The sequence below is a fragment of the Phoca vitulina genome, unplaced genomic scaffold (genome assembly GCF_004348235.1).
Source record: "Phoca vitulina isolate PV1807 unplaced genomic scaffold, GSC_HSeal_1.0 scaffold4, whole genome shotgun sequence".
NCBI lineage: Eukaryota > Metazoa > Chordata > Mammalia > Carnivora > Phocidae > Phoca > Phoca vitulina.
In genome coordinates this window covers 76,855,606-76,869,625 of record NW_022589707.1, presented here as the reverse complement: position 1 = coordinate 76,869,625, position 14,020 = coordinate 76,855,606, and the positions used below count along the sequence as shown (strand labels likewise).

The window sequence follows — 14,020 nt, the reverse complement described above, 5'->3', positions numbered from 1 at the left end:
ATCTTTCTGTTCCTCGAAGTGCTAAGGGAAGAGCCTTGCACCAAAAACTTTGTTGACTCAAGGAATGAATTAACTCAAAACAAACAAACAAACAAACAAACAAACAAAAAGGGCCTTGCTCGGCTGATATTTTGGAATGATGGCTCCGAACTTAAATGGGTGACCAAATGGATATTCTGATGTCCTCACTGGCATGTCTCCTATATGTAAGGCATATTAAATTGGGGGATTGCTTTGCTTTTTAGACTTTGAAGAATTGCATTTCAGGAAGAAGCCCGGGTGGAGAAAATAGCAATCCCCAGAAGTTGCCTAAAAGTCCTTGTGCATATAATTTATATTCTCATATATGCATATGTGAGGTTATGCAGATGAAATGTGTCAGCTGAAATCACTCTCATTCTCTTCCTCCCTGTTCTACAGGTTCATTTAAAATATTTTTTTTTCTGAATTACTAGAATAGCATATTAATTAGAGACAATTTGGATAATTGATAACAGTATATTATCCGAATAGCATTCCTCATTTTTCAGAAAAAAAATAACTATTAAAAATTTGGATTTCCCTCCAATGTTTTTTTTTTTTTCCTTTCTGTAACATTTCTCCTCTCTACCCTCATATTTATGTAAACTGGATTTTTATTCCACACTATTTTGGGGTCGAGGGAGTGGCTTGTCTCAGGGCCTCCATTCAACCCAGGATGGGTCTCAAACATAAATAGTTCTGTTGATTTCTGTTCTTAGTTTAAAGACATCCTGAGGAATTTCCAATGACTGTAAAGAAGGCTAGCCATTTACACAATGGCTTCAAAATTAAAGTTGAATTTATTCTATCCTCTGCCCGTCAAACTTATGATGTATTGCCTTTGTTTAAAGGACAAGACAGGATGAGAAGGAGACACTGTGAAACGAAAGAGGAAATGTAATCTCATAATTACCACATCACCAGTCCGATCAGTGAAGTGCTTCTCCCTAAAAATGGTCATTGCAAACCTCAAACAAGTGCGAAGATGAAGAATGAGAGGAGCTTAAGTTCGTCTTTGGCTCGGGGCATGTAGGGCTAAGGCCCATGGCTGAAGTTATTTCCTTCTAGAAATTTCACCTAGTGCTCGCACCTTGGCCAATGTCTGTTTTGCTGCTCAGCCATTCCTGCTTGGCGGAAATCCTCTCTGAGCCCTTTTTCCACCGTAAATCATGGCCGAGGGCTCTGTACTTGCTCCTGTAATCTGCTCTGGCCCGTACCAAATGGTTGCAGACAGAATTGCATTTCCACGATGTTGTAGGGGCTTGCAGTAAAGCACCTAACAGCCTTTAACGCCTCCTCTCTACCCCCCGTTGTGGATGTGGGTGCGGGGGATCTATTTGAACTTGATAAACAAAACCCATCCATTCCGAGGATACTGTTTGCCAGACGCCGCCAGATGACATCCTCTAACAATATACCTGGCGGAGGAAAACCATCAATGCAATGCTTCTTTTAAAACATTGCAGGATGTCTCAATGTTTTCTTATTTAGTTCAGAAGAAGAAAATGAGAACTCCATGCATTCAGGGTCTCATTGAACATCGATGTACTTCAGAATTTATATCTGTAATTTTCCACACATTTGTGTTCTTGGCAATGAGATGCTCAGTCTAAGATCTTATGGTCTTTTGGCCTATGAAATATGCCACTATTCCTCTTTTCAAACACCATTTTATACATTGAGACTGATAATGAAGGCTGTATGATACCTACGTAAAAGGTCAATAAATCTTTCGCAATAGAGAAAATTCCTTATATTGCCAGACATAAGTTGTCTAGATTTTCCTTTTTTCCCATCTTAAGAAGTTTCCTCGACTCTCTCTTTGCTGGCTATTACGTATGTAGTGAGTGCTACAGCTGTGTTTGTATAACACATTTTCATACTCAGTTTTGTCCTTGAATAGTTTTCACCCTCAGCTAGAAACCTGTCTGAACCTTAGGGATCTCATATTTAAATTGCCTGATGGTTTTAGATCAGTGCTATTGACCAGTATTCTGATTCACTTAAGTCTCTTTTTTCCACACAAGAGGCTGTTCAGTCATTCTTGCTAAAAGCTTGAGGATCGCTATTCAAAGTGAAGGTTGAATACAAAGGAATATTCTCAGCTCATTCAAGGTGGTCACACAAGACAAGGACAGCTCTTTCTGAAAGTGCCAATGTTGTCTGCTTTGGACAGCAACTGGATGACACAGGAGGGTTTTCCATAGGCTGCTGCTTTTCAGCTGGGAATACTTTTGAGATGAGTGCAGAGAAGGCAAGGAAATTGAAATGTTTGTTTCTACGTTAGGCTTGTAGGTTAGCATGGTCAGAAATTCCTTTTGTGGGCGCCTGGGTGGCTCAGTCGGTTAGGCATCTGCCTTCGGCTCAGGTCATGATCCCAGGGTCTTGGGATCGAGCCCCACATCAGGCTCCCTGCTCGGTGGGGAGTCTGCTTCTCCCTCTGCCTCTGCCCCTCCCCACCGCTCCTTCTCTCCCCCCCTCCTCCCCCCATCTCAAACAAATAAATACAATCTTAAAAAAAAAAGAAATTCCTTTTGTGTCTCAGATTTCTGAGCTACAATGTGCAGATGGTTCTCCCGTGTTATATGATCTGTCTTTACCGGATTCTCAGAGGCCTGCCAGCTGAAAACATCACCTCATAAGAATCTCAATGAAACAGCACATAGGTATAAAGGTAAGGCATTGTTACCAGGATGGATGACAACTAGTTAACACGGGCTCTACCAGTTCCCTCCCATATTACCAACTCAGCCTGTTGCTCAAGTGGAAACATTGTTACACTCAAGTTAACAGAAATGAGCCTCAAAATCCTGCTTTGCCCAGTGATACCTCTGAAGACACAAGCCAATGGCTTCCTGGTGAGGGCTGATCCCCATGCTGAACATCAGCCTGCCGTGGGTCTGTGGGCAAGTCAGTGGTTAGCGGGCTATAGGTCAGTTCTGCCGTGGGCAGATGAAGCCTGCCCAGCATCCATTCTTGAAGTGTCCAAAAAGGTCTTACTGCCCAGAACACTTTGGAAGAAAACCATGGTAAGTAATGTCAGTGGTATCATGGGCTTGGGCCTCTTCTTGACTAATTGTTCTTCCCCAGAGAAACACCGTATACACAGATGCAGGGGACTTCTGAGTTATCTGAGAAGGTCTATGATTTTTTAAACTGTCAAGTAACTGTTACAGGATTGCACACAGCCCTCTGCTTCTTTGAGAAATATTGTTAGTGCTGTTTAAAAACAAACTAAACAAAATGGAAAGGAAGATAAACATAAAACACACCGTCCATCCTAACAAATACGATGGAATTGTTAGTCTGTGCTCTCCCAGTTTTGAAGGGAGTCCTCTTGGGCTTAAGCCGGAGGGGTGGTCAGCCATTTCACCAGGTCATAAAGGAGGTGCGGGAGACCTCAGAGAGCTGAGGCCAGGGCCTGAGGCATTTTGCTGGGTGTGGGGGGCAGCCTGGCCTTCCCCTACAGTGCTGACTCTGGGCACTTTTTAGTAGATCTCACTCCGCCAGGGCTCATAATGCTTAGCTAGTGGAAAAGATACTTAAATAACAATTTTACCTCCTCACTCAGCGGTAGGTCCCAAAGCTGACTCACCTGACTTTGTCCATCTTCCCGTGAGAATGCAGATACTTTTTGACCTAGTGGTTTTGCTTTTCAAAGGTTTTCCTAAGGAAATAATCCAAGATAGATGGGACGGTATAGCTAGAAGGGTTTTTTGTTTGTTTGTTTGTTTGTTTTTTGTAGTATTTTTCATAACAGTGGAAAAACTACAAAAATAAGAGAAGTCTAAATAGGGGATTCATTAAGTGATAAATCTATATAACAGTGTACGAGGCAGTCATGAAAAATGACGTATAGAAGGACATTTAATTTCCCTAGTAGTCTAAAAATATTGTCGAATGAAAAATGGTTAAATAAATAAAATAAAATGGTTACATTTTCAAAAGAGAGGAAGAGTTCTCTTCTTGACTATTTCTTTTTTTGAGATATTCTGTAATATGTATTAATTCATTAACCTCAGTAAAAGTTATCTCAAAAAAGAGTTCCCAGTAGGGCATCATCTGAGAACCAATGCAGCTGCAGAATGACAGTAGGAACACTGTCAAAATTGAGATTTAGGGTACATCCTTTCTTAATTCCTGTTCTAGGAATTCATTCCAGAACTTTAGCCTCTCAGGCAGCTCTCTCGAGCAGTTGATGAGGAGACCCTTAATACAGAACATGTCCCAGGCTTGCATCATCCTCTCACTAAGCAGGTTATTGGGGGGGGGGGTGTCCCTTCTCTCTCCTTCCTTCCCCTTTCCTTGTCATGTTGGCCTTCAAAGGGGGTGAGGACCCATGAGGACCGATAGGCCGTGAACCTGCCAGGGGAATATGTATCTATTTGGAGATCCAAAAGCGAGGCTAAGGCCCCTAAATGCTTTCTCTCAGGAGGAATCGCTCACCAGGAATTTGGGAAAATAGAATCAATCCTTCCTGTATTTTCTCCTCTCGGGTCTGTGGCAGGAGCTAACGTCTGAGGCTGTTCTCCCTCACTCTCATGAGCTCCCTCCCCACACTGTGTGTCCTTTCCTTGTTTCAAAGTGGAGGCATTCATTTTCTGCGGTGGGTGGATTGTGGAAAGATCAGATAGAGGAGAAGAATGATGAAAAGGCTAAGTCAAAAAAAAAATTTCAGCTGAAAATTGTTTACTCTTTGCTAGGAAACAGAGGTGGAAATAATTGACCGGATTTTGTTGCCTTCTGTTCAGTAGTCCAAACTGAACTTGGAGCTTGCTGTGAGGTATTAAAGGCTTAGTTATAGCTTTGTGATTTTCAAGCACGCTCCCACTCCCATGAGATCTACCTCAGAAATGGCTGGATCCAGTACCACTTTCTTTATGAACTGAATTTATGTTGCACCTTCTCTTAAATGGAGGAAACCAGCTCTACCGGGTGAATATGGCGGTTCATTCTCAGAATGCAGTCACTTTACACAGTAAATATATATATTTAAATGGAGCAGTTTAGTATAAATCTAGGCAAAAGATGCTGTGGTTAGTTAAAAAGAACTTAATTTTCATACTGGAATCCTGAAGACTGGAAGGATAGGAATTCTTTCTTATAGAGCATTCCCCCCCGGGCGCCCCACCTCGGCTAACTCTACCTGTGCTCCTCCCATCTGAGTGTATCTACGGTGTTTTATGCGCCGTGATTATTTTTAAGTTCCTTCAGTCACAGGAGTGCTTGTTTTCTTTTTCTCTTTTTCCTAATACACCGTAGCCTTTTGGAGGGCAGTTCCTGACTCTGCTATTTCCTTTCTGTTCATTCATTCATTCATTCATTCACACAATGCAGTGCAGGGCACATCAGGTGCCAAGCATGGACGCCTGAGCCAGGAGACATGGCTTCTGTCCTCAGCAAAGAGTTCTCTCAGGGGGCTAGGCTGGGGCTCTGGGCTTGACAAGTGATCCAGTAGTTAAAGAATTAAGAGATAAAACAGAATAAATCCAGCCAATTTTTTCATAAAAAACAAGATCACAGGAAGGCACAAAGAGTATTGTGATCTTCACGTCACATTTTGCAATACTGAGTAACGTCTCCCTTGACATCCCCTGTCACTGGGGTCAACACCACCTCCTGCCACCTGAGGCTCCCGATGAAGACGAACTTCTCAGGGAACTTCTTGGGGGGGGAAGCAGGATTGTGTTCTATTGGCATTTGTGTGTTTTGCAAGCTCCTACTTAGCTCAGCTGGCAGGACAATTAATATTCCTCCTCCCCACTGAACCTGACCTACCGTCTCGAAGAAGCCTTTGTGATACGAGGTGGGATACCAAGGCATCTAAATAAGTAAACCACTGAAACAACACCGGACTCAGAAACTTCCTTTCTACACATGCAGTCCCACTTCCGCACTCCCTGGTGGGACTCCAAAGCCAAGTCCTCATTCCAAAATCAACCAAACAAAGGCAAGAACCTACGTAGCAACTTTAGACAAGCAAACAAAATCCTGGTAAGAGAGAAGGATGCTAACACCAAGCTTGTGGTAATGAGTGCCTCTCTCCTACTGATCACTCCTTTAAGAAGCTCATCAGCTCTCATCTAGTTGCCCTAAGGGCTGCCCACCATCAGTGCAAATTACAAAATAAAGCTCAGAAGGTGGGAAGTCCTCTGTGCTTTGAACTCCAAAGCTTTAGAGCTGCAGGTTCTCCTAAGAGCCCCATGTGGGATTTTCTTCTTTTTTGGGGGGGGTGGTAAAAAACATAGAATTTACTATCTTAACCATTTTAAGTGTACAGTACAGTAGTGTTAACTATATGCACACTGTTGTGCAACAGATCTCTACAACTTTTTCATCCTGCAAAACTGAAACCTTGCGACCGTTGAACAAACTCCCTTTCCTCCTCACTCTCAATTCCTGGAAACAACCACTCTATTTTCTGTTTCTACGACTTGACTAGTTAGATACCTCACAGAAGTGGAATCATGAGGTAGTTGCCTTTTGTGCCTGGCTTACTCCACTTAGCAGAATGTCCTGAAGGTTAATTCGTGTTGTAGCACGCAACAGAAGGTCTTTCTTTTTAAAGACCGAATAATATTCCATCGTGTGTCTATGCCGCCTTTTCTTTACCCATTTAGGTTGCCTGATGGACAGTGGGTTGCTTCCGCATCTTGGCTATGGTGGAGAGCGCTGCAAAGAACAAGGATGTGCGAATACCTCTTTGAGACCCTATTTTCGATTCTTTTGGATATATATATACCGAGCAGGGAGGTTGCTGGATCATATGGTAGCTCTCTTTTTAATTTTGTCGAGGAAGCTCCATTCCATTTTCCATAGTAGCTGTACCACCAACAGAATGAGGGTTCTCATTTTTCCACCTCCTTGTCAACACTTGTTCTTTTCCTTTCTTTTCTTTTTTATCATGGCCATCAGACAGGTGTGGGGTGATGGCTCGTTGTGGTTTTGATTTGCACTCCCCTGATGAGTGATGTTGAACATGTTATCACATGCTTGTGGGCCATTTGTACATCTTTGTGGCCTAACTGTAGCACCCAGGGCTTTCTAGCTGAAGCTGGAAGGTGCCCTACGTCTTTGGGTATAAAAAGACTGGGACTCAGTTTTACTATATTTGACAACCGAGAGGCAACCAACAATTACTTACAAGCGGAGTAAGCAGTGAGAATTTTTTTGTGTGTGTGGGCATCGCCTCATATTTCACTTGGAAAACAAGCTACTGTATTGATTGCTGTATGTCCAGGGATAATAAGCTCTTGATGGAAATAATGGGAAAGGCCAACTGAACAGATGCATTTCACTTGGAAAAGATAATTTTTCTCCCTTCTGGCATTTTATGTGAAAAAAAGAGAGATAGCTTGAATATAGAAAGACACGTGAAGAATTCCTGCTCCTTGCTTTCTCTGTGTTAGTGAATTTTCAAATGAATGACAAAATGACCCAATTCATTTTTTGAAGGCACTACGTTAACGAGAGACAATCTTTCTCCAGGAAAAACCCAGTGTATGAAAGCAACTCCAAGTAGTCATCGAAAAGACGATTGTGTCCATACATTAAAATTGGGATTATGAGGGACAGTGGCCACTGTGTCACTGCTCACCTGTCACAGGGGAGCAGGCAGGTGACACAGAGCCTGGAGCAGGCAATGAGGGAAATTCTGCATTCTTATTCTCCTTTCCTGGCCTTCCTCTCACCCCCCAACTTTCTGAGCTCCTCCCTGGGGACCCCAACTGCCCTCTGGGTTTTACCTGCTGGAGATGCACTACTCTGCATGATGAATCACTATCTGAATCTCTTTAAATCCCACATCCTTCCGCGCACCCCCCCCCCCAATTAGTTCACTCACATTACTTTCAATGCTAGTACTCGAAGGCATCATGGAACTGAACCCTATCCTTGTGCAGGTAAGAAAACTGAGGCCCTGAGAACTTAAGTAATTCTTGAAAGGTCACCTGTCTTGTTAACGGCTTCATTTCTGAATTTTCCTTTTGGATGGTTCTGCCATCTTCCCCAATACTTAAGATCTTACCTTGGGATGATTTTTGAGACCTCCCTAATTTTTATTCCCTTTACACCATCAGTTACCAAGTCTTAATGATTCTTCTTTCAAGATTCTTGATATTGTCAATGTTCCTGTATTTCATTTTGACTGTTTTCAGCACCTCATTAACCCATCCCTGCATTTCTAGGTTACTGGGATAGCCTCTTTATCTGATTTACCTCCTTATCTAATCCCCCAGTGATTCACAACTCTGGCTACTCATTGCACTGACCTGGGGCACATTAAAAAAAAAAAAATTACAGCGCACCTGAGCCTGCAGTCCCACCCATGGCCCTCTCTCCCCCCCCCCCCCCCCCCCCCCCCCCCCCCCCCCCCCGGCCAACAATGGCTGAATTGGTTTGGGGAGAAGCCTCTAGGGGTAATTTTTACATGTCAGTTTCCCAGGTATTTCTAATGGGTAGCCAAGATTGAAAACTCTTTGAAAACAAAACAAAACAAAACAAAACAAAACAAAACAAAACAAAACAAAACAAACTCTTTCTAAAAATGTTCTCTGCCATCCCTAAAATACTTCTTTGGCCATGTCTGTGCTGCTCAGCAGTCTTCTGTGCTTCCACATTGCCCTTGGTTTTTAGATACTGGCCTCTTCCAACCATTCAAAATTCTTGCACTTCTACTCCCTCTGCTTTTCAGAAGGGATCCTGCCTGTACTCCAGTCATTTGCTTCTTAGCATCAGAATCATCTCCTATAGTCGCCTATTTCTGTTTCAGACTGTAGTGCCCTTTGCCCTTCTCTCTGCTCATCCCAAACCCTCTGGTTCCTCAAGGCTTATCTCACAAGTGGCTTCCTTCAAGGAGCCCTGTCTGCCTATTCTGGTCATTATTTCCCACTCTTGTCTCAAACTCCCTGATCATTTGGGTTTGTACTGTCTTGTATTTGTTCAAAGTGAGTATCTGCAGCTCTTTAACGAGATGGAGAGCTCCTGGAGCGGAGGGAGAGACAACGCCACATTTTTTCCCTGTAGCCCCCACAGCATCAAACAGGATCTGACACGTATCATAAAACAGGTCCGTTTGGTTGAACTTGATATAGACCCAGGAGGCTAGACAAAGAGCATAGAGAGCTTTTCCGAGTGGCTCCTTTTTCACAGCAGGATGGTTAGATACATAATCTCATGCAGATAGACCTAACGTCAGCTTCTGTTTCACAGTCCCCTGAAGTCTCTAGGAGACTATTATACATGGCACTTCCATAGCAAAGAAACAACTCCGGCGTGTTAAACTACAATTTGTAACGGCAACATAGGTCAGAACTACAGTCTGAGAGAAAACACCTTATAGAAACAATAAAACTTAGATTAACCAGAAACAATTGCCTGGAACATTCAATTAGCCAGTTTTCCTCTACTCCGCTCTTGATGAAAGAGATACAGTATAAGAAAACAAGCAGGCAGGCAGGCAGGAATTTATGAAAACCACAACCACCACCACCACAACAACCAAAACCCTACTTCCGGTTTAGGTTGAGACAATCAGTGGAAATTTGGGACGTCATCCGATGCCCTCTGCAACTATCTACAAAAGCTTACATTGAAATTCGCTGTCAGAATAATAACTTTGTGATACTGCAAGACTTGTAGTCATTCATTCACTTACTTGTTCACTCTGTAAAGCACTGTATTAATAACCCAGGGTGATAACCAGTATTTGAATTCTATAAAGGGGAGGAAGGATGTGGATATTGATAACTCTTATCAATATAAAGGGCTATGGGATTTCATAGGACTGGGAAGTTACTTCTGATTGGTGGACTTGGGGAAGGATTTATGGAGGGGGCAGCCTTTGACCCAGTTCTTAAAGGAGGACATGATTTGGGAAAAGGGTTTCTCAAGCCAAGGGATCAGCATGTGCCCAACCATGAAGGTGGGAATATAGGACAGTTGCAGTGCAGCTGGGGCACAGATATGAAATAGGATATTGTGGGAGATAAGAGGTAAGACTGATTTGGATGGGGCCACATTGGCGATGGCTCTGGGGACTAATTTAAGGTTTTGTGTGTGTGTGTGTGTGTGTGTGTGTGTGTGTGTGTGTAAAAGGTCTTTGAGTGGGGCAGTCCTTAAGAACAATCAATTGCTCTGGAATCAATGAGTTAGGAAGATTGGCCACAGCAGTGCAGAAAAAAGGTAAAAGGCTATTTAATCTTGTGGAATGGGCCTGAACTAGAGTAGAATGACAATAGGAATGGAGGAGAGGGCCACTGTGAGAAATGAGAGACATAAAATCACTCCCACTTGGGAACTGGAGATAGATGGATAGAAAGATAGATAGATAGATGAGTTGGGAAGGCAGTTGAGATGGTTTTGAGCTGGATGACAAGGAGGATTGATGGTCCCTTAATTAATAAGTGATTCAAGAGGAGTATTTTCAGGAGGAAAGATCATGAATACAGTTTTGAATATGCAAATGTGGGGTATCTGGCTAGAGATGTCTAGCAGGCAGTGGGAAGTCTCAGGGTGCAGCTGTGGAATGGAGCTAGATATGGCAAAACAGAAATGAGTCATCTGCACAGTAGTGACAGGTGGAACCATGGGGGCGAGTGAGACCCTGAAGGAAAAGTTGGGGAGGGGTGTTACTGGATGAGAAGAGAGTTGAAGGACACCCTGGAGGGGCAGTCAGGGCAGTAGGAGAAAAATCGAGCTAATATACTGATCAGTAGTGTTACCTATTATAGTGAGTTCCAAGAGGATGAAGGATCGAATCAGTCATTGGACTTTGTTACCATGGTGAGACTGGTGATCATTGAAGGGATACTTTCACTGGAGTCTTGAGGATGGAATCCAGATTTCAAAGAGTAAATGTGTCCCCAGAAAGTGAAATTAAGCAGAGCATGCTTGTTTTCAAAATACTTTGTACATCAATCCAGGAATATAACACAATACATTTGAGAATGATTTTAATGAGTGTGATTAAAGAGTATTTTTGTATGAACAATGAGCACCATGTTTTCCTTAAACATTCTCTACATACAGAGTTCCCTTAGGGGAGAAATGGTGTCATTCATCTTGGTACCCTGCCTATCCCTGCCCTCTGAAAAAACAAACCAGAAAAACCAGGCCTTAACCCCATGACTGGATCTAAGTAGGAGCTGTAGTTATCTGCCATCTCACTAGTAGATTCCTAGTGTGGCCCAGAATGTGGGGAACCGTGTGGGGAGTTCCGTGGTGAGGTCCATGGAGAGTAGTGCGTGAAGGCCATCTCCCACCCACAACCCTCATGATAGCTACCATTGAATGCTATGCACCTGGCATTGTGCTAAACCAGGCAGCAAAGTGGGTTCTAGTCCCTGACTGTCCTTCTTCCCACTCCTTTCCTAACCCTGCCCCCAGCCCATTTTGGGGCCAAGCAACCACTTTTTGTTACTTCCATCAATGGAATGGTTGGAATATCTCCAGAATCTATTCCCAATGTGCTATTCCCACCCTCACTCCCCCAAGTCTGGTCCTCTCATCATTCGCCTCAACCTTTACAATAACATTTTAACTGCCTCCAGTTTCTTATAAAATCCACATAAACAGTACTGGAGACTATTTCCAAATATGGATATTTTCACCATTACACTCCAACAATTTTTCAGTGACATCTGATTATTTAAAATCCGAATTCCTTTGCGTGGCATACGAGGCCCTTTCTCCTCGTACCCACCTTCGTGTTCTTTCATTTAGTGCCTTGCCTCTCTCAGTTAGCCTATGTGACAGTGGTTCTGAACATCTTCCCTGGCTTTGGTTGAATTGTTTCCTCTGCCTGAAATGGCCTTACCTCTTGCCCGCACTGGTGAAATCATACTTGTCACTCAAGACCCAGCTATAATGTCACCTCTTGGGTAGAGTAGAATCTCCTACAACTCTACTAAGCAGAGTTAGGATATTGTCTCCTTTGGGTTCTTATCACTCCTTCGCTGATACTTTTCAGTATCAGTCACTCCTACTTGCTTATGAATGCACATAGGCAGAGACTCTCTTACTAATCTTTATATCCGAGCACTGAGTAAGGTGCCTGATAGATGTTGGTGGGACTGGACAGAAACCACAAAGAGCCCTCTTGTGTTTTTGTTTTTGGCTGGTGACTGGTGAATTGGTTGATTCAGGTCCCCTCACCTCCATGGATTCCAGACTAGTTGAAGTGAATTAAATGGCAAGCATACACCTTTCTTTTGTCAGAAGCACAAATCTATACGTCTTTAAACCACGGTCAATGGACTAGATTTCCCTAATAATTATTCCATGGCTTTATGCCTTTTCCAGTAAATTGGAGCTTTTTCCTTTTTGCTCTGATTCAGGCCTCCCCTGATCAATAACATCCTTGAGAGACAGACACTTTAGAGAAATGATACTTTTAAAACTTCTGTTTTTTTTAGACATCCTCAAGGAATGACTACAGTAGTGTGTATGTGTGTGTATGTCTGTGTGTGTGTGTATAATACTTATATCAGTATAAAAATGTTTGGTAAGGAGTTGTTTAGCAGTAGGCCAATCAAATAATCCACTTAGTGAGTAATATTATCTTTCATGTTAAATTTAAACCAATCCTGATGGCAGTCAGCAGGGTCATAACAGTTGGAAAATACGTTTCCGGAAAAATTCAGAGAGCCAGCTTAAAAGGCTTTGGTGGAGAGATGCTCAGCCATGGCTGTGACAATGTGAATGGGGTCACACCAAACCCAAATTGAGAAACGTGTCAGTCTGACTCCTGTTTCCATGCCTAACCCGGAGTATGGGGAGCAGTTTCTGCTGAAGAGTCAAACTAACATTTTAAAATCCCAGTTCTACCTATTAAATTGTGGCCGAAGCCACCTGCCCATTGCAGGATCTGCCAGTGGAAACGTGGGCCGCTCTAGGGATGTGTTTGGGGGTGAAAAGCTGCTTGAACCATATTTGCAAGGCTATCACCTATATTCTGCTTTATTTATGTGTAGGATATTTTTTTTTCTGTAAGAATTTTCCAAATGTTAGGCTAAAATACAGCCAACTGGAGAGTATTCATTTTGAAATAGTGGTAAATATTGTTCAGATACAAAGTTATGCCTACTTTAAAAAAAAAAAGTCACAACTGTTTTTTCTCCTCTTTAAGTCTGGTGTGTCACGGAGCATGGAGAGAGGAAAGTGAGCAGCTCCAGTCCTGAGTGGAGAGCTGCCATAGGCCAGCCGGGGGCAATACCCTGATGCCAGGAGGAGTTCAGAGATCCCAGGGCTCGAATGTTTGGGGACTGTGGCTCTCTTTCTGTCAGGTGCCAAAGGGGTGCCCTGGGTTGGAGCTGTCCGAACCTGGGCTGACAGGAAATCAATGTAACTACTTGTACCGAAGCCTGGGGAGGATTTTTGGAAGTGTGTGGAGCAGAACTTGGCTGGTGCTGCCGCTGCTGGACCCTCCCTATCTTTCCTTCCTGCTGGGGCCATTCTGGGCTGGACCCCCGGAACCTGGTGCATCCCAAGTGTTCCTGAACCACAAATCCTATCCTTATCACTTGTGAGGTCTCGGCTAGATATTTTCCAGAGCTCTAACAGTAATTAGACAAGCTACTATGAAAGAAAAAGCATTATACATCAGTTACAAACAATGCAAAACCAAAGCTCATTAGAGAAAGATAATATTCATGCAGATTTTACAAACCGTGTCTTTAGGGTGGCCCAATAAGTAGAAATATGGGGACCCATGCTTGTCACTTTTCATGCACATGGAGAGACTGGAAGGTACCATTCCTAAAGGAAGGGGAGGAACAGCCTAGGACCAATCATTAGAATTAACAGAACCAGTGACAAAGATATATTATTACGGTTAGAGTCAAGATTGCTTAGTATGTTTAGAGCAGCTGAATACAAATTATCTAGGCAGTAAGAATAAAGACTTTAGGTAGAGCTACCCCTGTCGAGCATGCAGCAAGTGAAATTAGTGAAAGATTGAGCTACATGTGTATTCCAAAAGTAGATTTTTCTCAAAATACTG

The 14,020-nt window shown here is 43.0% G+C and overlaps 1 protein-coding gene across 3 annotated transcripts in view; it reads right to left on the bottom strand.

Moving 5' to 3' along the window:
• MAGI2 (membrane associated guanylate kinase, WW and PDZ domain containing 2) overlaps nucleotides 1-14,020 on the bottom strand; it is a 1,320,571-nt gene that overhangs the window by 40,680 nt on the left and 1,265,871 nt on the right. The window contains exon 22 of one of the 3 annotated variants that reach the window (XM_032401137.1): nucleotides 13,688-13,776. The exons of 1 other annotated variant lie outside the window; for it this stretch is intronic. In XM_032401137.1, the coding sequence (XP_032257028.1) occupies nucleotides 13,688-13,776 (89 nt within the window). Of the gene's footprint in view, nucleotides 1-13,687; nucleotides 13,799-14,020 lie in introns of all 3 variants that reach the window. One more of the 3 variants, XM_032401139.1, reaches the window with a different exon arrangement.